Source organism: Indicator indicator, chromosome 8 (genome assembly GCF_027791375.1).
Source record: "Indicator indicator isolate 239-I01 chromosome 8, UM_Iind_1.1, whole genome shotgun sequence".
In the NCBI taxonomy this organism is placed as follows: Eukaryota; Metazoa; Chordata; class Aves; order Piciformes; family Indicatoridae; genus Indicator; species Indicator indicator.
The window spans coordinates 25,765,548-25,792,579 of record NC_072017.1 but is presented as its reverse complement, the minus strand read 5'-3'; the positions used below and the strand labels follow the sequence as shown (position 1 = coordinate 25,792,579).

Genomic DNA, 27,032 nt, shown 5'->3' with positions numbered 1-27,032 from the left:
CGGTGACACACAGAGATAACTTTCCAACAACCACTAGAGGCCACTACAAGTCTGAGACGCTGCGCTGAGAGCTGGGTCAAAGGCAGCAAGCTGTTCACTTCTTCAGGGTGACATCACAGAACTCTGTGGCTGCAAAAGGCCTTCGAGATTATCAAATCCAACCTTTATCTAACTGTCGAGTTTGGTGCTAAACCATGGCCCTTTGCACCACATCTCTGCAACAGGGAATGCAATCCTTACCAGTAGAGGAGCTGATATTTAAAGGCTGGCTTTTTCACACGATGCACAAAAATCAGAAAATACAAGAATAAATTTTCCCCCCCTTATTTCAGTAAAGCAGTTTTAAAGTTTCATCACATACCTGATGAACAGAATTAACAGGAGTCCCAGCTGGTCATTGCATTTTTTTAGGACAGCAGCCACTTTGATGTGCAAGTCATCAGATTTTGCAGAGTAACAGTGAACATTGGCAAGCCTTTTGCCTAAACAGAGAAACAACAACATCCAGTTAATTCTTACCTAGAGGTTTAGTGGCAATTAAGCAAAAAATAACCAACAGTGAAACTGTGAACATGGGCATTCTAAGATAAATTGCCATGTAAAAATGGACAGATTCTGCTCTCCTCAGAAGCCAAAGACAGTGGTTCCCAATTGTACACCTACAATTAGTAGGTGTACCCACAAGCCCTCCTTTCATGGCACCAGCTTGTCATAGACTTATTGAATGGTTTGGGTTGAAAGAGGCCTTAAAGATCATCCAGTTCCAACCCCCCTGCCATGGGGAGAGACACCTCCCACTAGACCAGCTTGCTCAAGGTCTCAGCCAGCCTGGCCTTGAACACTTCCAGGGAAAGCACATCCACAACCTCCCTGGGCAACCTGCTCCAGGGTCTCCCTATATAAAGCAGTAACTTTGTGTATTTGATGTTACATATAAAGCAGTAACTTTGAATATTTGATGCACATAACTAAGTATATTTATATTTGAAGGCTAGTGAACATTAGCTTAGTTTAGTATTTTTAAGGCATGATTAAAACATTTAAGATGCTTTAAACAATGATAATATGTAAAAAGAGACTGACTAAATAGCCCTCAAAATTAGATACTAGCTGGAGAAAAGTTAATGGGTCAAGGAGAAGACAAAGGAAGCTGCAAAGGAAGGTCTGTGCAGTTAGAGATTCAATGATGCAAGCATTGAGGCCTTTGCATTGAACCTTGGACACAGCTGTGGGAGGATTCTGGCATGCACATGCACACAGTCACAGGGGCTACAGACCATCTAAATCTGCACGACAAGACAGATCTATGTACAGGTGAAACCAGACAAATTGTTAGACTCAAATCCAAGGACAGCTTAGTCAGCTTTCAACTGCTGAAATAGCAGCTCTAAGCTTTTAGTAGCATTACATACTGCAGACAGCAAATTAACTCCTTAAAACACCATAAAAACAACTACAAAACAAGTAATATTTGGTCTTATAAAACTAAGAAGAAAACATAATTTTCACTTAGTTTCCAAGACCGAAACATTTGAAACATCTGGCAATGTTTGACTTTTCCTTTTTTCCCCACAGCCTTCTCTTTTAAAATACAGATGTAACTGCAAACACCCTGGGAAATGTGGTTAAAGTCAGCTGTCACTTTTGGGACTGGCCAAATGTTCCTGACTTGCTGAAGCAATGAGCAGTGTGTGGTCAGGAGCACAGCACCACTTCCAGTCCTGAGCCTATTCATGCCCAGCATTTCTGTAACATTCATTTCTGTGCTCCACTGTAGATTGGTTTTGCTTGCAGGTATTTTTCAGAAGGAGCTGCAGCTGACAGAGTTGTAAATCTTCTTTCTGTCTGCTGAGAAAATCCCAGCCGCCTGCACTTTGTAGTTTCATTTTCAGCCTTTTAATTTCCTGATTTCCAGGCACGATATCCTGTTCCTAATGGGGACTCCACTAAGAATGGAGCAAATCAGGAGACACCACTCTATGCATTTTTCTTGCTAAAAATGTATTATTTGAAGTCCCAAGGCCAATACAATTCAGTTTCTCACACAGGCCAGTGCAGAAATGACCATAAATCAATGCCAATGTCCTTCAGTGGGTTTCCAAACACCCTGCCATGGGCTAGGGCTTGCCATCAGTTCTTGCAGCAGCAAAGTGCTGACTGGCAGGGCATTGTCTCCTCTTTCTGGGACCCTGTGGAGTATAGGAGTTTAAAAGGACTCCAGCTTCCCAATGAGGTGGGCCAAAGGATCTGGTCATTTAAGGTTGCTCTAGCAGTGACACCTTCCTAGAAACCATGTGAGCAGTGTTGTTAAAATCCTGATCCAGATAGAGAAGGGCATCAATTACCTAAGCTCATTCTGCACTGATACATGCACAGAAGCACCTCCAAAAGCAAGAGCCAGCTTTGGTACTCACGTGCATCTCCAAGGCAGGCTGTGAGTTGCCAGATAAATATTCATTGGGTTAAATAACAACATTTGGCTCTCAGCTCTTCTCAGTTGTCAACAGCAATGACAGATACACAGCTGGAGTTTCTACAAGGTGTACTTACATAAGCAATCCCCGTGGCAGATTGATGTCATTCAACCAGACCTCCTCACATCATTAGGCCTTGTGCAATCCAGCCTCTTAGTTCTTTCCTAGTTGTGCTCCAGGTTGAAAATTAGCATTGGGCAAGCCTCAAAAAACCCAATTTGAATAACCAGAAGTTTGGAACACGTTTCTTGATGCTTTAAATCTAGTTAGGAAATCTCAGGAGAAGCGGTATGTCAGCCACCCAGACCATCCCACAGCTGATTTCCAGGAATGCCATGTTACAAAAAGCAGTTTTCCCAAGGCCAGAAGCAAGATGGTAGGTCTTTGGATGAAGCTTCAGATCTGCTCTGAAGTGCTACCTTAACTGAAATTCCCCTGTGAGTATTTCAGAACAGCAGATGTCCCACTTCGTCTTTGCTGAAACATCTGTAAAGCTTCAACCACTGTTAAAGACAAACATTGCCTAGGATGGGGAATGAACAGAGAGAGCTGCAGCTTTAGAACAGTCTTATATCCAACCAAGGAGGATTAGTCTTAGTTCGGTTATTAGTGAGGAGGGGAAAAAAAAAAATAAAAAAAGGACAAAAAAGGACCAATTGTTTTAAAATACATTTAATGTTATGAAATATATTACCTTTATATTGTTCACATCCTTGCTAAACCTTAACAGCAACAAGAATAAAAAGGGTTTTAAAAATCTTTTCTTTAACCACACAGTATTACCTTGGGCAGAAAACAGAGTTTTCATAAATAAAACACTGACATAGAGTCTAAGACAAACCCAGACCAGACAGCTTGCTAAAAAACTTATGAAAAGTGCGTCTGGCTGGCTCAGGACTCCCTGAGATATTCTCCCACACACCTCTTGGCTGGTTGGCCCCTCAGGAGACAATCTGCAGTACAGGCTGCCTTTCTTACTCCAAAGGTGTTCTATGTACATAGCACTTGCAGCATGAGGTAGGAACCAGTTCATAGGGACTGTATCTAATCTGGGCCTCAGGTCCTTGGGGGTGCCCCTCTGTTCACTAGGCAGAATGGCAGACTGGAGTGCAAAACAAAGCCTCTGGTAGCTGCCCAAGTGAGCTGCTGCTGACTTGGAGTCACAATCAGTCAGCTGAGTGTAAGGAAGGATGCTTAGCATGATTCTCACCTTCAAAGCATAAAAAATAGATCTCATTTTAATTTTTTCCCATAGGATGCCTTCAAAAAAGGGGACTTGAACATTAGAAGAATGCAGTGTTTTCAGGTAGCCTAATCCAAAACTCCATGAAGTTTCTGTTTTGTAACTGAACCTGGCCCAGAGTAAATTCTCATTGAAAAATAGCAGCAACTCCAAAGTGCATAAACTACAAACTTCTTCAATAAATTAAGGAAATGGATTTGCTGCACCTAACCATCCTCCTAACCGTCCCATGATCCTTTTCATTTTATAATGGACATGGAAAATCAGGATAAAGACACTACTGTTTGAAAACCTTGGCTAACCTAGAACCTCCCACAGATCTCTTTCTGAGATAAGGCATCTTCTCTTTTACTGAAATTCAAGACACAGAGAAAGATTGGAAGGAGCCTGATAACAAGACAACCCTCTCCTCCATCACTGAGGCTTCAACGTGGCCCTTTCCATCCATACACAGACTTGTAATTCAGGGTGGGATTTCTCAGAGCATCTCACTCCCAGGGATGCCGATTACTAGAGAGCCAGCGCAGTAGTAAGGCTGAGGAGAGGCCAATCCTGAGCAAAAGGTGAGGTGAAACACTTCAGACAACATTTTCAGCTGTGCTAGGTCTAGCTGTGGAGCCTGCAGCTTCTTTCATGTCACATACAGACTCCTGTGAGTCCTGCACTCACAGTTTAAGCACCCCTGTGGCTACTTAAAGACTGTAGGAAACTCTGCTGGGTGACTTTTTGGATCCTCATGTTGAAGGCCTGGGCTCTAGTGGATGGTAATAGCCATCTCACTGGACCCTCTTCTACCAGCAATCCATGAAATGCCATGCACAGAGATAGGGCAAATGCTTTATCAGTGTCTAAGGATTGCATTCACCCTGAAGCTCTTATTGGGATTGTTCCTTAATTACTCTTCAGCCTCATAAGAAAGGATCATGTTCACTCCTGGTAGAGATGAATCCATCAGTGAAGCAAGACAGTACCACTAATTTCTTAGTGATGAGAGAATGCAGTGAGCTGCTGTGCACCGGTTGGCATGCCCTGGGCAAAGCAGGCTATTTCTTGATCTGGAAGGTAGTTCCCACTTGCATTTGTTTGAATATTTCTTTTTCCCTTTAGCACAGATTTCAATGCTGTATTTCCTTCCAGGGAGGCTGTTTGTAAGGACACACTTCTAACAGACAAATGTGGGTAGAACTCATGTTCCTGTATCTTAAGCATACTATGAGTTGGACAGACTAGATCAGAGTAGAACTGGTCCAGAGGTAGCAGCACAGTGTTGTGGTAAAGCACTTCCACAGTAGCACTATCAAGTAGCTTGAACTTCACATAATCCACGAAAAAAGGTCTGTTAAAAATGTGCTTCATAAAAGATCATTAAGTTTTTCTCTTTTCCCTTCCAACTTACTGCAAGCATGGAATTCCTCCTTTTCCTTAGCCTAGGACCTAACCTCAGTCCTAGCTGATCCACCGTTAGCTGTGAAGGCCACCAAGCAAGGTGGACATCCAGGACCTGGGTTGCAGTTCACACAGCTGATAGTCTGAAACAGAGCAATAATCAGTGCTGGCTTTGCTAGAAACACAGCTGGGGCAGCACTCGCTTCACTGGAGGAGAAAGGTTCAGCTCCAGACCTTGTCTATGGCTGAAGAAAAATTTCTTATTTTACTTTCCTGGAAAATCTTTGTAAAATTGGGAGCTTTTAAATGTTACTTTAATAAAGTCAGTTTGTAATTTCTGATAACGGAGAATGTTCCAAGGCTCCAAGATGAGGCAGGTAATCTCATGCGTTTAGTCTAAATTCACAAGGGCTTAGTGTATCTCTTATGGGCAAAGGTTGCTCCAGCCAAAATTACAGAGGAATACATGCACTGAAAAAGAACCTGTCGAAATTACAGACAAATGAGTTACACAGAGTCTATGCAGTTAAATCCACTTCTGGTTTGGGATTAGATGCCAGTTTTTGAGGTAATCCAGTCACGGAAATAAGTCACTCGTGTGTAAACTCCAGGTTTATTTGGTTTGGCACATTCATCTCCCCAGCTCACTATTCCCACGAGGTACCACATCAGTCTAGAGTCTGGAGTAACCAGTGGGCCCCCAGAGTCTCCCTAGAGAAAGAGGAGGGTAAAAAAAAAAAAAAAAAAAAGAAGATTAATTTATCAGAAGGGAAAATGTCATTCTCTCCATAGACAGGAGAGCGTGTCCAATAAGGAGAGTAAGCAAGCAGCAGTTCAAGAGCTGCTATGTCTGCTAAATCCAGGTGGTTGCAAACATGAGTTAGAAGATGGTGGCTATTTACAACTAGCCATGGAACCTCCTGATCTGGGTTCTGGAAAGGATCTGCTTTGAACCAGCACTTAAGAGGACATTCTTTGTAATATGAAGATAAGTTGTAATATGAAGATAAGTTAATAATTAGGTTAATAATCAGGTTGGAAGGAACCTCAAAGATCAGCTACTTCAACCTCCTTGCCATGAGCAGGGACACCTCTCAACTAGACTCGGCTGCTCAAAGCCTCATCCAACCTGGCTTTGAACATGTCCAGGGAGGAGGCATCCACAACCTCCCTGGGCAACCTGTTCCAGAGTCTTACCACCCTCAGACTGAAGAATTTCTTTCTCAGATCCAGTCTAACCCTGCCCTCCCTCAGATTCAATCTATTCCTCCCTGTCCTGTCTCTGGACACCCTTATGAAAAGTCCCTCTGCAGCCTTCCTGTAGGATCCCTTCAGGTATTGGAAGGCAAGTCTAAGACCTCCGTAGTCTTCTCTTCTCTAGGCTGAACAACCCCAGCTCCCTCAGCCTATCCTCACAGCAGAGGTGCTCCAGCCCTTGGATCATCTTTGTGGCCTCCTCTGGACTCACTCCAACAGCTCTGTGTTCTTGTTATGCTGGAGACACCAGAACTGGATGCAGTATTGGAGGTGGGGTCTCAGCAGAACAGAGCAAAGGGGCAGAATCCCTTTTCTTGCCCTGCTGGCCACACTCCTCTTGCTGCAGCCCAGCACACAGCTGCCTTCTGGGCTGGATGAGGGCACTGCTGGCTCATGGGGAGCTTCTCAGCAACCAACATCTCCAAGTCTCTTTCTTCGGGCTCCTCTCAACCCACTCTGCACCAAGCCTCAATTATGCAGGACCAGATGCTTTCTTAGTATGGACTTTCTGTGCTTTCATTTTACATTTTAATTCCTGTTTGAATGGACCCTACTTAAAGGACTGTCAGTTAAGATTTTGTCAGCCAGATACTAGAGTCAGCATTAATTCAGTTTTCCTTTCTAATTTTCAGCTACAATTACCTGGCAAGCATCTACTCCTCCTTCCAAGTATCCTGCACACAGCATCCTGGGTGTTATGTCCCCGTCATACACTTCTTCTCTGTTGCAGGTTTTGGAATCAATAAGTTTCACTGTAGCTTCCTGAAGAGCATTTGGAGTTGGACCTGAGGGGAAATACAATTTGGGAGGTCATCAACAGAAGTACTTTGCAGTCATTACAATACAGGACGAGCACTTCATGTCCTCTTACGGAGGACCAACTTGGCTTGGTTTGACATGGAGGTTTTGCCTGTTGATGTGTCTAGGACACACCCTTAGGGACATCCTGATGGCCTGATGTAGGAGCTGGCCCATGAAGACAGAAGCAACAATTGCATTGCACCTAGCACAAACCCACATGTTTCATGCATGTTCTCTAGTGTGCCATGAAACACAAATTACCCAGCCCTTGGGCAGATGATATAAAATGAAGAAATCTTCATTGGCTAAATCTGCTCTTAGCGTGCCCTCCTTGCCTAAGTCACCACCTGCACATTTACCTGAAAGCCCATGGAGTTATCTGCAGCTTCTGGCTAGGGCTGAGAGAACATTTTTTAGGTGCTATACAAACATAGGCACAGCTGGGCTATCTGAAATGGAAAGGCTGGCAAAAGACAACAGTCTTCTTCCTGCTTCCTGCCTTCTTCAGTAGCTCTCTTTGTCAGCTCTCCTTTTAGAACACAAACTTGCTGGTTGTGACTAATTAAGCAAGTTGCACAGATAAAGCACTGCGCTTGCTGCCATACAAGTGACTATAGAAGGGGCATCCATTCAGTAGGAGATCAGAGCCACTCTTAGAAGGATCAGAGGACTGGACACCCTGCCGTGTGAGGAAAGGGCAAGAGAGCTGGGTTTGTTCAGCCTGAAGAAGAGAAGGCTTAGGGGAGACTTTATCACCATGGACCAGGACATAAATGGTGGCTACCAGGAGGATGGAGACTCCCTTTTTACAAGGAGTCCCACGGAGAAGACAAGGGGTGATGGGGACAAGTCACTGCTGGGGAGATTCCCATTGGACTCCAGAAGAAAATCACAGAATCACAGAATGTTAGGCATTGGAAGGGACCTTGAAGGATCAGTCAGTTCAACCCCTCTGCCAGAGCAGGATCACCTAGATTAGGTCACACAGGAACACATCCATGTTGGAAAATGCTTCCCCATGACAACAATTGGACATTGTTCTCCAAGGGGAAGGAGTGAAGTCCCCTACACTGGACGGTTTGAAGACTCAGCCTGGCAGGGTGCTGGGCCAAGCTCATTTTAACTGTACTGTGACTTGGAAAGGTTGGACCAAAAATCACCAAAAAAGGTGATTTTTGGGGTCCTTTCCAAGCTGGCATTCTGCAACTTATGTACCATACAGGTCACCTGGCAGATGCAGAACTCACCGTCGTTGGTGAGCGCTCCCCAGCCTGTGATGACAGCATAGATGTTGTATGGGAAGGTCTGGGTCGGCTCGGGCAGGCAGACCCGGTGGACGCTGCTGGTGAACTCCACCCGCTTGGAGAGCTGCACCAGTGCAATGTCGTAGTCGTGCTCTGGGTAGTGGTACTGCTCGTGAACAATGATGGTCTTGACTGATCGTTTCAAGCTTGGTGGCTTCAGAAGGGCTCCAAAAGTTGCAGTCCACTTCTGAGGGTGACCCATGCTGGAAAAGGTAAGAGTGCTGTAATTAGTTGCAAACATCAGTGTTTTGTCAGCATCTTTGTTGTAAAGCTCCTTCCAACCAGCTCCCTACTAGTCTTCAGGCATACATCCCTTTCCATATCAGTGTCCTATGTAGCTGTGGGCTGCTGCTAGAAGAGGGCAATCCTGCATTTCATCCTTCCATGGCAGGGGGTTGGAACTAGATGATCTTTAAGATCCCTTCCAACCCAAACCATTCTACGAATCTATGAAGCATAGCCTCGTATTCCTTCCCTCCTCTTTGTCCCTGATCTAGTGATTGTGTGGCTACAGGGTGTCATCAAATCAAAAAGCTTTTTTGCTAGAAAACTCTTGACCTCCATTGCTGTTTTTGCACATTAATAATCTGTACAATCAGCTATTCCATTTTGCACATCCTGCAGCTTCACAGTTGCCATGTCTGAAACATTTAGAGTGGAGATTAGAAGAAATTTGTTGACCGAAAGGGTCTTCAAAGACTGAAACAGGCTGCCCAAGGAGGTGGTTGAATCCCTATGCCTGGAGGTGTTTCAAAGAGGCAGAGATGTGGTACTGAGAGCCATGGTTTAGCACCAGCCTTGGTAGAGCTAGAGAATGGTTAGACTGGATGATCTGAAAGGGCTTTTCCAACCCAAACCATTCTATGCTTCTGTGATTGTTCCCCTGGAGAGTCAGGCTGTGGTGCAGATCTGGAAAGCCAGACAGCTGACAGAGATGGGGCACACTCTGCTGCACATCCTCTCAGGGGTGGGAACTTACTCCCTGAAGCAGTGTGCGGCGGAGACGAGCCAGGTGTTGCTGATGAGCGTGGCGCCGCAGCGGTGGATGTTGTTGTACTGCAGGCTGGCCTGCCAGGGCCAGTCCCCACTCTCTGCAGAGGACAGGCCGCCCACGATGCGCAGCGACGACGACTTGGCCATCGACTTGACCGATCTGTTCTGCCGCAGCCCGCAAACTGCCAGGAGGGAGAGAGGCTCTGTTAGCTGCTCTGCTGCTCAGCAAACCTGCCTGTGCAGAGCACACCCAGTGGTACACACCACCTCAGGTCCTCTAATGGTATTGACATCGACCAGGAAACAAACCTTCCACCAGGGCCCCACCTCCAGCACCCTCATGCACAACCCATCCTGGTAGAAACCTGAATGAGCAACTAACTGTTATGGGAAGCCATGATGTCAATTATTCAGGCTCAGCTGCGGGAGCAGCCCAGATCAGGAATTAAAACCTTCACCACACACCCAGGAGAATTCCCAAACGCAGGGATGGGCAACTGTAATGTCCCAGGTAATCTGGTATCAGGATAAAACATGAACAAGGCAAAATCTAAGCTGAGAATGATCCAAGCCATGGGTTTGACCATGCAGGCAGGCAGGTTACACCAGCAAGATGTCCCCTGGAGACAGGTGACTGTGCGTGGCACAGTCTGCAGGGGGACCTGGAGAGGCATTCAGGCAATAAGCACGATGCTAATCCAAGACAGCAGACAACAAAGGCATGGATGCCTCTACCACCATGTGCATCCATGACAAGAAGTATTGTCCTGCAAACCCAGAGAGAAATGAAAATGTCCATGGTTTCAGCCACCAGATCCAAGATATTCAGGAGCAGCTGAAGCTCCCCCATAGCTTTAGCAACTTCCTCGATGGGCAGAGCTGCTTCAGCTGTCTTCTCCCATCTGAACAACATCAAATCCATCTTACCTGGACCAAGACCCACTAGTTTTCATCCAGGCCTGGATTTCAGATAGACATTAGGAAAGCTGACAGACAGGACTATCCCAGTTCATTGAAAAAGAGACAGAGCTAAGAATTATTTGCATAGTGACAACACAGTTCAAAGCATTGCTCTGCCTGTCTCCTGCAGACCGTGACCCAGAGTGGGACGATGCAAAAATGGGTCACTGAAGAGCTGACAGCCCCAGGGCCCATGGAGTCCTCAGAAGTGAAACACTGGAGCCAGGCAGAGTGCAACCTTTGCCCCTTCCTGCTAGGACCTGCCCTGTTCTGAGATTTAAAACCATAACGAATGGCATCAGTGAAATCTAAATTCACTTGTCAGTGAAATCTAAGTCTTCACTTCCCACATGAAAGGAAGGCTAGAGAATATACCACAAATGCTAAGGCTGCAGTAGCACCATTTCCTCCTCTGAGAACCATTGGTAACCCTCAATTACTGGTCCCAAAACCACATTCCTAGCAAACACCTGAGCAGTCAGTGTTCAAAACACAGCAGAAAACTCACAGTTCCATCAGTGCCCCAAAACAGCAGCACCTGAAACACTCCAAAAGTGATGTTATTTAATCCTTCATTACTTGTCAGCCTTCCACTAAGGAACTGACTGAACCTTCCCAGAGTTAGAAGAAACCCATCTTGTAAGCAAAGATAGTTTTTGATGATTGTTAGATCCCCAAACTGGCTGAGTTTCTTGTCTGAAAGCTTAAAAACACCTCTAAAGCAAACTACCTCAGCCTAAACCCTACAGCAGTACCTTGAGAAGATCTTCCTGCTTTTCATTTCCATAAGGAACAACTTAGTGCTGCTAGCCATTCCAAATCCAGAATGTTTTCATGCTCCTCACAGGCTGCTGTGACTTCTGTAGCCTTCCTTGCAGCCCCTCCTTCCCTCCAGTGTGCACTGAAGACAATGACACATTGCTGATTTCTGACCACGAAGGAAACTCTCTTCATAGCAAACTGGTCCAGACTCTTTTACTCCTACTAGCTTTTGGGGCACTCACAGGCTGTGCTGGAGGTCTCTGCTGGGCTGCTACCCTTCAAGCACCAGCTAAGCAACACATTCAGGTGTAAATCTCACCCCTCAGTGTGTATACAGACCATTAACAGGCAGCAGGGAGGAGAGGATTTGTGCTACAGCATCCAAGGCAAGCACATATGGAAAAGATTCTGCAGTCATGGCTCCAACATGCAGTTCTAATACTTGGCATCAAGGAGACAGAGGACAAGGCTGTCTGCTCTGTGCAGGCAGGGTCAGACATGACAAAGTTTTCCATCTAAGTGCATGTTTTAATCAATTTATCATAGAGATTGCTTCTAATGATAACCTGCTCCAATGTATAACACACCTGGACCCGTGGTAAGGGCTCTGCTACTTTAAGCACCTCACAATGCACCTTCCAGCTCTCTGCTGTGCCTGATACTACAGCAATCACCCAGCCCAGACCTATTCAGTTCCTTCATTTACTGGAAGCCCTCCTCACCCACTCAGTTTTACTGAGTACCCCTGAGAGCCATCTGAAATGCCTTGGCTTGAATGGCTTACTCCCTGCATTTCCAAATAGACAATTAAGCAAACCCAGTTGAAAAGCTCTCACTGGTACCAGCAGCAACTGTATCAGGCTTGGGAACAAAGAAGAGTCCTGAACATTACAGTGCTCAGTCCTCTGCTTTCTAAATGGCAGTGGTTTACATTTGAGATGAACCCTCCACCTTCCACACCAGCACTGCTGGAGCCAGAAGCATGTTGCAGGCACTTATGCAGCAGAACCTCTGTGTCTCCTCTGTGCCCAGTGCTGGGGATTCATACAGAGCACTCACTACTTGCTCTTTTCACATTGTTTGCTCTTTTCTCAAAGGATTGCTGATACTTCTAGAAGAAGGAACATTTCACTGCAAAAAATACTGACCAGGGAACTCAACAGTGGGTGGAGACTTTTTTCTAGAAGGGATTCTTATCCTATCACCTCCATTTGCAAGCCAGTCTTCCTAAGTATGCCAGAAGATACTAATGAAAAATACTTCCTCATGACTGAGCAGGATTTCTAACCACACAGCCTCCCTGTGTGAAGTACAAGGTCACATTCATTACACAGGAAGATGAGAAAAAGCATTTTAAGAGCCAGGAAAAGTGCTCAGAGACTCTTAATGCTAATTAAAACAACTGAAGATATCCAAGGCTTAAAACAGCCCTCACTTACTGTCATTGAAGAGGGCTTCTGCTCTTTTCGTCTCCATATCTGAAAAAAACAAACAGTCAGGGTGAGGCCAGGGCAGCACAGACGACATTTCCTATCTGCATGGTTATCCACCAACAGCTGTTTGAGTACAGGGCACAGCAGGAGGTACAGCTGAAGGGGCTGCTGGAGAAACCAGTGTAGCTCAGGTGTGGTCCTGTCCTTGCCCTGGCTGTCACAGTCAGTGTCCTCTAGGGACCAGGTACAGGGGCTCTCCCACCCTGCTGGACCCTGATGGTTTTGGAGAGGAAGTAAAGATAAAACAAGTCCTGTATTACTCAGAATCCACAATTTTGTTTGAGATAAATTTTTATAGTGGAAAGTTTTGAAGTTCCTTTTTTTTTTTGCAAGAAATGAACTGACTGCATTTTACACCAGAGTGAGGGACAGGGGTCCAGTACTTACTCTGCCCTCTTCAAGAGTAGAACCATAGAATCATTAGGGTTGGAAAAGACCTCTAAGATCATCAAGTCCAACTTACCAATCCAACACTACCATGACCACTAAACAGAATCATGAAGGTTGGAAAAGACCTCTAAGATCATTAAGACCTCTAAGACCTGCATTGACTTCACTGCAGCAATAGCAGCTTACAATAGCAGTAGTTCACTCTCCTTTCTCCTGCCTTATTGAGCAACAAGGTTTCTGGTACACCAGTAGTAAATGAGGTGGTTAATGGAAACGTATTGTGTGGCAGAGCAGGCTCTAGGAGTGCATTCCCTCCTTTCATGTGCATGTTGCATGTTTGTGGGCCACACAGGATGCACGTGTTGGCAATCACAAGCGTTGGCTGAGGGTGGAAGTCCCTTGCCCTGCTTCCTGCATGCTGCTTTTACAAGAGCCGCCATTTGAGCTGACAGCAGTCCAAACGAAATTAAAAACAAAATAACTCAAAACCCCACCCTGTCAATGTAATTTTAAAATAGTGATTCTTGTACAATATCTTCTCAATGCTGATCAATATCTAAAGAGGATGGGGCTGAGTTATCTTCAGTGCTTCCCAGTGACAGGACAAAGGGCAACAGGCACAAACTGGAACCCAGGAAGTTTCACTTAAAAATAAGGGAAAACTTTTTTGCTGTGAGGGTGCTGGAGTCCAGGAGCAGGCTGTCCAGAGAGGTTGTGAAGTCCCCTTCTCTGGAGACTTTCAAAACCTGCCGGGATGTGTTGCTATGCAACCTGATCCAGGTGACTCTACTTCAGCAAGGGGGTTGGACCGGATGATCTTCCAACCCCCCTACCATGCTGGGATTCTGGGATCCTCTTCATGTTTTGTAGCTGGGCAGAGTTTCTCAACAGATCCTTATCCATCCATTTAATTTCTCTTTTCTGACTGCAGCCACACAGAATAACATCCTAGTTGTGATCCAAAACCACACCAAGACAGAAGGAATCTCTTTTGAATGCAAAGAGCTCTGGCTCAGCCCTGTTGACTGCAGTGCTTGTATCACTTGTGTTTTGCTTGTGGGCTTGGCACCCCTCCTGGTATGCAGGGTGAATTGCCTGGTTGCAATCCACCATTACTAGACATGTGCTCATTCATTTCTTAATCTGACATGAAGCAGATTATGACAGAAAAAGGAAACAAACAGAGCTGCAGCGCATGCACTGCCAGGGCTGTGGGCACTGCTCCAGTCTAGAATGGAGATGAAGTTATTATTAGGCATTTATATAGCAACACAGCCTGACTGAAACCAGGAACTGTTCACATCTTAAAGAGGCTTTACTGCTGAGCAAGCAACAACTTGCTTTCAGCACTAACACCTGACTTTATGGCACAGGTGTTCTGCAGGTCAGCTGTCAGCTGTATTCCATGGATAATGGGATTGGTTGTTGGCAAGATCCCCTACAGCAAACTGTAACAATCCCAACCAGTAAAAGGTAGGCTAGGAGAGGGGTTCAGGGGTGGTGTTTAGTTAGAGGATGGAAAAATACGTGCTGGGCTCTGCTAAGGATTTGGCTGCTTCACATCTGTATTTATTTATATTGGCTAGAAGAGCTCTGAAAGACCTGGCCCTACTGGTGCACTTGATGAGCAGCTAGTATTTTCCTAGAAATTCATACAACCCTCAGAACTAGCTCAGCATTTGAGTCACTCTAGGATTTTATAGCTGGAAACTGGTAAGAAACCACCAAATGTAATCAGCAACAAAAGAGCACCTTTTGCCTTCAAGTGCAGTATTGATAATCCATGTTTTCTCAGCTCCTCTCTGGGTGGGGAGACATTTACCTCATAATACCTAATTATAAAGCCTGCAGTCAATTATTAACACTTGCATTATGCTGCAAAGCTCATTGAGAAGACAAAAGGAGCAAGCAGCTGGTCGGAGCAGGGTGCCGGAAGCAATTCAATTGGCATGTTCTCACCACACTGAGTTCTGCTGTGAGTCACAGCTCTTCTGCAAGGCACCTCTCTGTAGCTCTGCCTTTTTACAAGGCATCTAGAGAAAAGTACCAGCTTCTCCTGGGCAAAGTATCACCCCTTGCTTCCAGCTGGGCTGACCTGTGTGTAATTGGAGAAATGAGTCTTACACACACACTTCAAGTCTTACATAGCATGTCTGCAGGGCTTTGAGTTTTATCATAGAATGAATGAATCAGAGAATGGTTTGAGTTGGAAAGGACCTTAAAGATCATCCAGTTCCAACCTTTCTACCATGGGCAGGAACACCTCCTACTAGACCAGGTTGCTCAAAGCATACTTTATAATCTACAGCAACTATACAGCTGTTGTACCCTGCCACCCGCCCACTGCTGAAGGAAACAGGCCAGTGAGACCCATCAACAAAATCAGCGTTGGATTCCCATGGGCAGGGGCACTGCTTTTCTTTAGAGACTTGCTAGATACAGTGTCATGGAATCATGGAATCGTTTGGGTTGGAAGGGACCTCAAAGATCATTTGGTTCCAACCCCCTGCCATTGGCAGGGAAACCTTCCACTAGACCAGGTTGCTCAAGACCTCATCCAGCCTGGCCTTGAACAGCTCCAGGGAGGGAGTATCCACAACCTCCCTGGGCAACCTGTTCCAGTGTCTCACCACCCTCACTGTCAAGAATTTCTTCCTAATCTCCAGTCTCAATCTCCCCTCTTCCGCTCAAAGCCATTGCCTCTCGTCCTCACTCCAAGCTTTGTCAAAAGTCCCTCCCCAGCTCTCCTGTAGTCCCCTTCAGGTACTGGAAGGCTGCTCTAAGTTCTCCCTGGAGCCTTCTCTTCTCCAGGCTGAACAGCCACAACTTTCCCAGCCTGTCCCCACAGGAGAAATGACTACATATCTCACACTGAGTGCTAGAACACAAGTACTAGAGAAAACATAACAGCAATGGAGAAAACTTAAATGAAAAAGAAGTTTTTAAGAGGCGAAGGCTATCCACAGCCATGGGGAACCCGTTGTGCAGATCAGGACAGGTGAAATCATGGGCACAACATCTAGGACTCCAGGACTCCACACCCAGAGCACAGGGATGTGTTTGGAAACCTGAACCAGCCAACACTATTTTCAGATAAAGCAAGCCTACAGCAGGTCCTCTCAGAATCAGTCAGCACTCTGGGCCAGGTGATACTGCTGAAAACGAGGTTGCTTGCTGGCTTCCCTCAGCAGGGGCTTGCCTGCCTTCATGACCAGCTTACCACCTTGGCCTGGTGAACAGCACAGCTGTTCGCGTGTGCCAGGCAGCATGGTGCAAGCTCTGCCTTGAAGCAATCTCTTGTAAGGCATCAGAGAATCTCGCTACCCTGCTCATTTACTCATTGCCCTAGTTGTGTGCACCATCAAGAAAAAGCATCAATTAGCAACAATTAAAGTGTCATCTCTTGTCCCAGCCACACAGGGCTGCAAAAACAGTTGTTTGTGCTGCATTTAGCAAAACAGGGTTCAGGCTTCTGCCACTGTAAACAAGAACGAGTCCAACTTGAACATTCTTTGCCTACCTGTAAAATAGAACTTACTATTTAATTAAAGCTTGCCTAACTTGAAAGAGAAAACTAATGTTTAAATTAATATCACGGCCATCTGCTGCAAAGTGGCATAGAAATTGCATCTTTCAGCTCTGTTCTCCAACTGGACAAGCAATTTTGTTCACATAGAGATTTTGTGTATTTAGCAAATGGAATAACTTTAAACACACTGAAATTCATATATCCATGGATTCATGGAATGGTTTGGGTTCCAAGGGACTTTCAAGATCATCCAGTTCCAACCCCACTGCCAGGGGCAGGGACACCTCCCACTAGACCAGGTTGCTCAAGGCTTCATCCAGCCTGGCCTTCAACACCTGTAAGGAGGGGGCATCCACAAACTCCCTGAACAACCTGTTCCAGTGTCTCACCACCCTCACTGTTAATAATTTCTTCCTAATCTCCAGTCTCAATCTCCCCTCTTCCATCTCAAAGCCATTGCCCCTTGTCCTGTCACTGCAAGCCCTTGTCAGAAGTCCCTCCCCAGCTTTTTTGCAGCCCCTTTCATGTACTAGAAGGCTGCCCTAACGTCTCCCCAGAGCCTTCTCTTCTAAAGGCTGAACAGCCCCAACTCTCTAAATTATTGATCTTAATTTCTGGCTAATGAGAACAGTGACTTGCAGTTACTATTTAAGAGTACAAACATCTGTAAATAACTTCTTTTTACTCCTCCAACATACGTGTTTGAGCAAACATAAAAAGGAAAGGGGAGTAAGCAATAGCATCTTTTTCTTGATAACTGTTTATAACAACTGACTCAGGGTAGGATTTCTAAGGTACTTCCGTGTCCAAAGCCTATAGATCTATCTGGCAGCAATTAAAGGTTTGCAGGTCCATGGTTAATTGCGGAGTGGATGTGGCCACTTATCTCTGAGGGATACCCTAACTGTAACAGCTTCCTCCAATAGAGAGAACTGGGAAAAAACAAAACAAAAACAGCTGCATCAGAAACAGGGGGTTCAACTTGTTCAGTGGTGTGTGAGGTAAGAGCAGTGCATGCAGTCACAAAAAGGGTCTCTGTCAAATTCCAGCAGGTCACCACCCTGAGCAGCTGTGAGGAATGTTGTTGGCAGTGCAGACAGGTGGGGGTAATAGCTGTACTCTAATACCCTTTAATTACTTAAAAGACCACAAAGGCTCAAGACACTGGGGTGAAATGGGAGTGAGAGCAGTATATTCAGACATGTTCCAAAAGGAAATACAGAAGTTTCCTAAAAGATGGCAAAGCATGAGCAGGAAAGGCGTGTTCTTGTGTGGTGACATAGCGCACACAGCCTGAAACATACCCCACAGCCTTCCAGTGTTCTCTCTGCTCTCCATGCAGGAATAACCTCCCCAGAGTTATGCACCCTTGTAGAAGTAGGAACATAGGTTAGATACAGGTGATGCAATTCTCATTCCTTCAACAGGGAGAGTAGCCTGGTAGAGACAAGACAAAGGCTTTGTGCCTCTAATTGTCCCTGTCACCCTCCCCACGTATGTCCACTGGACCTGTCCTCACATCCATAACCTGCCTCTGCTCCCAACCATCAACCACATCTTAACTCTATGCACGAGGACAGACAGAGGTCCACAGCTCACAGCATGCTTACAGCTTCATCTGGACATCCTGCAGCCTAAGGAGGGATCTGCAGGAGGAAGGAGGTAGCAGTTCTGTAGCACTTATCCAAGCTGATACACTTTTAAGCATTATTTTTCTTCCTGACCTACACTCATGCCCCAACTGCAGTCAAGGTCTCACCACAATAGGGGCAGCCCAAGTTACCTGCAGCCTCTTCAGGCAAGGCAGAGAAAGAGAAAAACAAGAACTGAGTGAGGGAATTAATGAAATCAAACTTATCTGGGCCAGCTAAGAAGCCAGGCCAGGATGATTTTCTGGTTAATCCCTTAATCACAAGCATGTCCTTGTTTTAAAACACATTTCAGTCCCTCTCATTCCACTCAGCCTCCCTGAAATGTACCACCTTGTGCAAACTGATGGCATCAAGGCCGAGGAACGTCAAATGTACAGGTGCATGTCCCACTCCACTGCTCCAAGCTGCTGCTGTGGCTAGTACAGTACAAACCCCCAGACTTCTATCTGTGTTATCACAGATAGAGAGTAAATATCCCTCAGTCATCCACATCAGACACTCATCTGCATGTCTCCCACAAACATGGATAAAGATGTGAGAATCTGTTTCCCAGATCCTGTGCTGTCTAAGGAACTTTAGCAAGCCCCAGATGCCAGATAAATAAGAAGCAATAACAGTTGACTTGTTGATCAAAACCAATTCATGACTCATTGTTCATGGTCAAAACCCTTGGCTGTGACAGGTGGGAACACTTCCTACTCACTTTGAACAGTGCCAGGGAACTTGCAGCCAGTTTCTTTCTGATGTCATAGGCACATTCCCAAAAATAAACTCTGGGAGACTTCCAACCCACCTGACAAAAGTAAATAGCCTGGCAAGCTGCTCTGCACTTGGCTGAATAGGGATCTGGGTGACTCTATTTCTAACCAAGAAACCCTGAGGAAAAAAAATATCAGCCTGGAAGGTGAGCTCCTTGGTGCCAGAACAACACAAAGGACAAACTGTGACATCTTCTTGCAGTGCCAGTGGAAGAGCAAGTCCTAATGTGGGTGGTTCCAAGTAATTCGACTTTGATATCTCATTTTGCTGGCCCTTGCAATGCTGTTCAGAGAAGACAGGACATAAATTGCTTGGTTATACACTGAAAAAAAAAAAGTTTGGACTTCCAGTGGGGTCTGTAGATAAGTGCCTATTTTCTATCAAAGCTATAAAAGGGATGTCTGGAGATACCACTGCCCACAATCTGAGCTAAATAAGCTTGTTTCTATCTAACCAACAAAGCAGGGACTTGAGTAATAGCACATCTGGAGATACTCTGGTACAAAGGTGTCTCTGCAGTCCTATGAAAAGCACACCTCCAGTTTGGTGATGATGCAAACCAGCGACAATATTAGTTTGTTTTCCTTCAAGTTTTGCACACCTACTATTTTTGTCACATCAGTCAAGCTCCTCTCTCTTTTTGAGAAGTACTTAAGTAAGAAAACATTCACAGTTTAGATTTTTATGCCTTTTTTTTTTTTTAGCCCCAATCCCAAAGAATGAAGAGGCAAAGCAAGTTCTACCCCCAGTATGGCAATCCACTTTGTTTTGAACTACAGTTGAAGATCCCAAGTGGTGCACCCAATTTGCAAGAGTTTGTCTGAACTGATCCTCCAAGGAAATACTTTGAATGAGGTGCAGGTTGGGACATGGTGTCAAACAACAAGATGATTAGGTCCAGGCAGGAAGGTTCTCCTTATCAGACCATCCCAGCATGCAACATAAATAAGTGCCTGACCTGGATTTGTTCAGCTGTGTTTAGCTAAAGTCAGCTCTATCATGGACCTCAAATCAGAATCTTTTGATAAGGTGACTGCAATAAACAGGTTAATTATTTCTTACAAGCCGTTATGAAAATGTTCTGAGATTGCCTTCAGATAGACATGGATTCCAGTTGGCAACACCATCAAAGCAAGATGTAGAAAGGTGCTGTAGAACATGGGAAGAACCTAGGGCTTCTTAGCGTTCCTTGACTTAAATACTGATGTCAGTCAAGATGTCTCAGGAGGGGAAAGAAGTAGGAAATGCAAAACCCAGACCCTTCTTTGGGCTTCCAGAATGTGTTGAAAATGGTCACTTCTCCCAGGTGTGATGAAGAAGCTCTGCAAATTGAGACCTGCATCTCCTCTAAAAGTCCAGGAGTGAGCTGTCCCATGCTCTTCAGTTGAGCCAACGTGCTTTTAGCTGGCAGGAGCTTGCCTAAGCCTCATGACTCTGCTGAAACCCTGCCAGCAAAGAAAGATTCCAATGGAAGCTTTTATTGTCATCTCCTAGAAATGGCAGAGGGTTGTTTGTGCTCCTCTGTGCCACCATTAAACAAGGCTAGGCTGGGAGTGAGGAGCAGACCTGTGCAGTCAGTGTTTCACGGTTAGGCCAAGGAGAGCCAAGGAAAGCAACACCAACTTTATCAGACAACTTATCAAAGGAACAGGGAGATGTTATCTTCTACTGAGACCAATCTTCAATGAAAACATTGTGATTCAATTGTATCAGCTAATTTTTTTAACTGGTGCCTTACTACAACAGGCTGGGGCAGATCGAGGTCAATTGAAACAAGAGTTTTGAGTCACTCCCTACGTTTGCCAGATGGAGTAAGAGCAGCCAGTTAGAAAACTCAACGAGAAGCACAGCTGCTTTCTCAAGAGCATTTTTGTACCCCTTCCAATCTTATCCTTTACATAAGACACCAAATTAAAATGAAGCTTCAAAATTCATTGCATCATGACTTAATTGTCTTTAAAACAACCAAAAACTCTGAATCCCTGTAGCTGATGCCCACATACTATTTCTCTCTGGGAGAAATGACACATGCTCTGCTGGGCAGAAACCACTGGCACAGCAAGGCAAGAGGGGGGATTCTGCCCCTTTCCTCTGCTCTGCTGACACCCCACCTCCAATGCTGCATCCAGTTCTGGTGTCTCCACCGTAAGAAGGACACAGAGCTGTTGGAGTGAGTCCAGAGGAGGCCACAAAGATGATCCAAGGGCTGGAGCACCTCTGCTATGAGGACAGGCTGAGGGAGCTGGGGTTGTTCAGCCTGGAGAAGAGAAGACGCCATAGAGACTTTAGAGCTGCCTTCCAATACCTGAAAGGATCCTACAGGAAGGCTGCAGAGGGACTTTTCATCAGGGTATCTAGAGATAGGACAAGGGGGAATGGTTTGAAGCTGAGGGAGAGCAGGGTTAGACTGGATCTGAGGAAGAAATTCTTCAGTCTGAGGGTGGTGAGACTCTGGAACAAGTTGCCCAGGGAGGTTGTTGATGCCTCCTCCCTGGGTGTGTTCAAGGCCAGGTTGGATGAGGCCTTGAGGAGCCAAGTCTAGTTTAGAGGTGTCCCAGCCCCTGGCAAGGAGGTTGGAGTAGATGATGTCTGAGGTCCCTTCCAACCTGAGGCATTCCATGATTCTCTGTACTGTACTTACTTGAGATGGTGGAAGCTCTGACATCGATTTGCAGGGGCCCTCTGTATTTCTTCAGGCCCCTCCGTAAGATCCTCTCCACTCTGTCTCGCAGGGCTTCTCTGGAGTCCGTGGAGGAGAACCGGAATGTGAGCAAAGCCTCTGCCACCACACCATCAGCATCTGGGCTGCAAAGCAACAAAACACTCTGGTTACCTTCAGCCCATTTCTGCATTTCTTAGCTTTTTTTAATCTTAGTCTCCCTTGCAATGGCAATGTAACATAAAGGATTAGACACATTTTTGAGCACTTTGTACATTTTTGAGAGAAGCAATTGTCCAAAGAAATCCAAGCAAGTGCTGAATGGCCAAACGTATCTTAGGCTAGAAGAAGGCATGGTGCTTTCTGTAAACAAATGGCCAGCTCAGTGTTGTAATGGAGTCTTAAAAGAAGTCCCTAACCACACACCTGGGACAGAAGAGCAGGAGAGAATGACCTACTGCAATGCAAAGCTGGACACACAGCACTTCAGCAACATCAAGCAGATGGTTCATGGTATATAGACAGACCTTTCCAGGGCCTTGTACACACAAACCTTCCCAATCACCATCCAAAAGGTACTTGACCACACCACCCAATTCCAACACTGCAGCCTCCTGAGAGAATGCGAGTAATAATCTCACATTCTGCAACAAGAAATGATACCCAGCAGCATGTCCACAGGCTGCTTATCACAGTCCAAGAGATGGACCACAAAAGGGGCCTTTAACATTTGACTGAGCAGTGCAGCAGCACCCACACTGGAATATACAATTCCACAGCTCTGATGAAAGATCAGAGAAAAGGAAGATAAGTCTTCAGATGGACTGAATTCACTCAGCATCAAATACTGCAAGAGACTGAAGACTGCTCTACAAACACCAAAGAGGCTAATCACTTGGTACATCTTACTCTGTGCTTGCAGATGGCTCCTTAAACAGGGAAGATAAGAAAGAGCATGCACCAAGAATCTTCTCTCCTGTGCCTTTTTCTACCTGAGCCAAGAAACAGTGACACAACCCACAACATGTGAGTTCACAGATAGTTAGAATCACAGAATCAATTGGGTTGGAAAAGCCCTTTCAGATGATCCAGTCCAACCATTCTCTAACTCTGCTAAGGCTGGTGCTAAACCATGGCCCTGAGCAGCACATCTCTGCCTCTTTGAACCACCTCCAGAGATGAGGATTCAACCACCTCCCTGGGCAGCCTGTTCCAGTCTTTGAGAACCCTTTCCATCAAGAAGTTCCTTCTAACACTCTATGTAAACCCCCCTGGTTCAACCTGAGGCCATTTCCTCTCACCCTACTTCAAACAAGGGTGAGCTGTAAGCAGGTTGCTCTGTCTTAAGGATCATTCAGGTAGGAAAGGAAAGGAGATTTTACAGTTACAAGGCAAGCAGCTCGCTCAGAGGTCACACAGGCAGGCTGTGATCTTCCAAAGGAACATACACGAATGTGGACAGAGGTTCTGCTACTGCCAGTGAAAGGCAAAGGAGAGGCCACGTGTCATGAGCACACCAAGGCATGCTGAGTGCTCCAGAGCTGAACAGATGCCTGCCTTGTGTCCAGGATCTCATCACAGACATCAAGTAGCTATGCATGAACTTTCCAACAGGTTGGGTTTTCCCTTTGTGCCAATTTCAGCATGAGTGCCACTCCATTTATTTTGAGATGCTATCTGATCCAGCTGTGGGTGTTGTTCTGCATTTCTGAGGTGTTCCCTTGCCTCTCCCCCCACTCCTCTTCCTGTGCTGTGCCACACTGGAATTACCCTATCAGCTCTTGCAAGCACACCACACCTCTTGAAACCCTCAGGTAAGTATAGCCCGCCTTGAATCACCATATAGCAAAGGTCTGAAGCCAAAGACACCCAGGTAAGATTTGTTTGGTGTCTCTCTCAGTGAGCAGTGGGTATCACCACTACCAAACCATATGCATTGTTTACACTGAGGACAGTACATGCACAGCAATGACCCTGCTCAGAAGTGCCTGCAGGCTGAGCACTTGCAGAGGTGTGAAGCTTGTATATTTAAGAGCAAACAAGCTTTGGCACATACAGGTCTTGCAACCAGCACAGCAAACAGAATCATGAAATCACAGAATGGTTTAGGTTGGAAGGGACCTCCGCTTCCAACCTCTCTGCTGTGGGCAGGGACATCTCATAGGCCTCACCCAACCTGGCTTTGAACACTGCCAGGCTTGAGGCCTAAGCAGCTTCTCTGGGCAACCTGTTCCAGTACCTCACCACCCTCATGGGCAAGAATTTTCTCCTAATTCTCATCCCAATCCAGCTTCTTCCAGTCTGATGCCATAACCCCTTGTACTGTCACTCCCTGCCTAAAAGGTACCTCTCCAGATGTCCTGGACCTTCAGGTACTGGAAGGCTGCTCTAAGGTCTTACCACAGCAAACACCTCAGAGTGGGTTTAGGAATAAGAAGTAATGAAAAATGCTACTTCTGCCTACAGACTTGCCTCTCACCTTGTCTACACTTACAACATTAGTCAGCAGAAAATAACATTCCTAAAGCTGCATTCAAATCACATCTTGTATCTAACTGTGGAATAAGCTAAGGTTACTGACAAACTGGCAGGCACTGTCACTCAGAAGCAAGACCTTAGTATTAAAACAGACAGTTCTATAAAAAGGTCATTTTCAGCACTCAAGGGTGGTAAAAAGTTCAAATCAATGAAATGAAAAACAATGAAAATGGACAGAGAATAAAAGAGGAAAGAAAACTTTGCTCAATGGTAATCTCAACTGCAGGTCTGACCCTTTCATCTCAAAAAAAGAGAGACAGCAGACCTGAAAGAGATATGGAGCCAGGTGACAAGGTGTTGAGTAACAGCAGCTGCTGCTAAGAATGCCTGAGCAGGCTGGGACTTCCAGCTGAAGAGAGTAGAACTCATGGGGTAAAAGAGAGAAAAGAGATATGATGGGAGTGTTCAAACCACCAATTAGTTGGAGAGGAAGGATAGAGATCAATTTTCATCATCTCTGCAAGCACAAGAATTAGGGGCCACTGGATGATCCAGAAAAGGTGGCACTTTGCAAGTAACTTAAGGCAAGTCCTTACTACAGGGCTGAGGTGCATGGATTTCAAGCGTCCAGGAAGACAGGACAAGTCCTTGGAAAAGAACTCCACTGGGGGCTGCTAAACAAAGCCCCTTCAGGAAATCCCAAGTGGTAATTTCTGGAGATAGGGAGCATACCAAGAAGCAGTTATACACATCTGTTGTGCTGCTGTTCTTCTCTAGACATCTACTTATGGGCATGCTTTGAGACCAGCAGTGACGACTGGGACCTTCTGAGCCAGCACAGCCACCTTGCGCTTTACTTGACAAGCCCAGCACAGCACCAACCCCAGAAGTAAACCGAGAGCTGCATTGTAATGAAGGAAAGAGTTCTGGAAATGCTTTTAATTTTGGATAGCTCAAGTATCTGCTTTGTTAGCTGAAGCTTGCTCAAGGTCTGAACACAAACTTGTGCAGAATTTGGGCTGACTGAAGTTAATCTTTTACATGAAGATCCAAAGGAGGAGATGGTTCAGAAGAAGATTATGCTCAGCTGGGGTTATGCTCTGATCTTACACTTTAGTGAATCAGATCCAGTGGCTCTCTAACTGGGCTTGGGTACACCTCATGTGAAGCCAGCTGCGTGCAGTGGTTAGAGTGTCACATACCTCACTCTGATTAAGCGTGAACGGATGTATTTTTTCCTTAAAATGGAATTGTGAAATGTCTTGTCGATCTGTTGGAAAAAGAAAAATAGGAGATAAAAAAAACAGGAGGGAACCGGACATGTTGAGGTGGAACCTCCTGTGTTCCAGCTTGTACCCATCGTTCCTTGTCCTATCACTGGGACCTATCTGGATGCATTCCTGTGTGACCTGTGCTAGATTCCATGGTCCTGCTCTGGCAGGGGGGTCAGACTTGATGATCTTTGGAGGTCCCTTCCAACCCCTAACATCCTGTGATCCTGTTACCACAAAAAAGATCCTGGCACCTTCATTTTGACACCCACCCCTCAGATACTTACAGACATTGATAAGTTCCTTCTCAGCCTTCTCCTCTCCAGACTAAACAGCCCCAGGTCTCTCAGCCTTTCTTCACAGCAGAGATGTTCAAGTCCCCAATCATCCTCATGTCAGGTCCCTTAAATCATCTGTCACAATTATGTCCCTTAAACTCACCACTTGCTTTCTTTGGCCCTTGTCTAACAGCTGCTGAGCGGTGACGGTTGCTGCTGGAGGCAAGGTCTAAGCATTCTTAACCAAGTGCCAAGCTCTGCTTCTCTCAGATGAGCAGCAGTTTTTTCTGACAGCCTCTATTTTAGCATCTCTCCAAACAAGATTTTCTTTAGTTAATGTTTGCTGGCTCATTTAGCTTAATGCCTGCTGGCGTTTCCTTGATTTAATATCATACTCTCCATTGTTTTCACAAAACTCCTCTCTATTGTCTTCCGAGGCAAATTCAGGACTTCCCTCCTGAATACTGCTCCATCCATGCCAAGACAGGAGGTAACAGTGGCATGTACCAAAGATGCAATGAGGGCAAAGCATTCCAGCCACAGAGTAAATTCTGTCTTGCAGCTAGAAGTTCTTGCAGCCTTGATAAACAAGACTTATTTTCCTATCCTGTCTTGACAAACTCCAGATCTCAACATTAACCTCTGAGGCCTGGGAGCAACCTACTAAAATCTTCATGGTTTCAGAATCACCCAATAGTCCCTGGAACCCAAAAAACATCCAAGCTCTGGAAGCAGGCCACATGAGATTGCCCAGGGACACTGTGAATGCCCCCTCCCTGGAACTGTTCAAGGCTAGGTTGAATGAAGCCTTGAGCAAACTGGTCCAGTGGGAGGTGTCCCTGCTCATGGCATGAGGGTGGAACTGGATGATCTTTAAAGTCCCTTCCAACCCAAAAAATTCCATGATTCTGTGTTGAGACAGGCACTCCATCACTCCAGGACAGCGATCTAGCAGTGATCCAGCAAGGCTACCACACACTGCACAGAGGGCAGCAGGACTGATCAGAAAGGGCCATCAGGTCTGGTTTGGCAGAGCACTCCTCTGGAATGCTTGCTGAACTCACTCAATCACTTGTGTGGGCTGTTCAGAGGTATCCAGTGGGTTTGGGCACCCAGATCTTCTCATTGCTCAATACCACTGCTCTTTTTAATCGCTGCTGCCAGTTCAGTCCTTCAGCAGCACTCCTCACACTGCATTCTTCCTCTTGTCTCACTATGTCTTTAGGATGTAAAGCCCATTATTAGTGATTTTTAAAGCTTCTTGACCACAAATATTAATTGGCACCTATAGCCTGGCCCAGTGACTCTCTCCGGGTTTTGTGGCAATCAGGGATTACTACTAA

General features: G+C 45.7%; 1 protein-coding gene across 1 annotated transcript in view; it reads right to left on the bottom strand.

Moving 5' to 3' along the window:
• Nucleotides 1-5,652: 5,652 nt before the first annotated feature.
• The window catches only part of LOC128968549 (transmembrane protease serine 11E-like), a 41,995-nt gene continuing 20,615 nt past the window's right edge, over nucleotides 5,653-27,032 (bottom strand). Inside the window, exons 4-10 of the mRNA XM_054383087.1 lie at nucleotides 25,343-25,410; nucleotides 21,645-21,808; nucleotides 12,620-12,658; nucleotides 9,445-9,640; nucleotides 8,409-8,668; nucleotides 7,003-7,145; nucleotides 5,653-5,814 (exon numbers count right to left, since the gene is read on the bottom strand). Coding sequence (XP_054239062.1) covers nucleotides 5,653-5,814; nucleotides 7,003-7,145; nucleotides 8,409-8,668; nucleotides 9,445-9,640; nucleotides 12,620-12,658; nucleotides 21,645-21,808; nucleotides 25,343-25,410 — 1,032 coding nt within the window. The remainder of the gene's footprint in view (nucleotides 5,815-7,002; nucleotides 7,146-8,408; nucleotides 8,669-9,444; nucleotides 9,641-12,619; nucleotides 12,659-21,644; nucleotides 21,809-25,342; nucleotides 25,411-27,032) is intronic.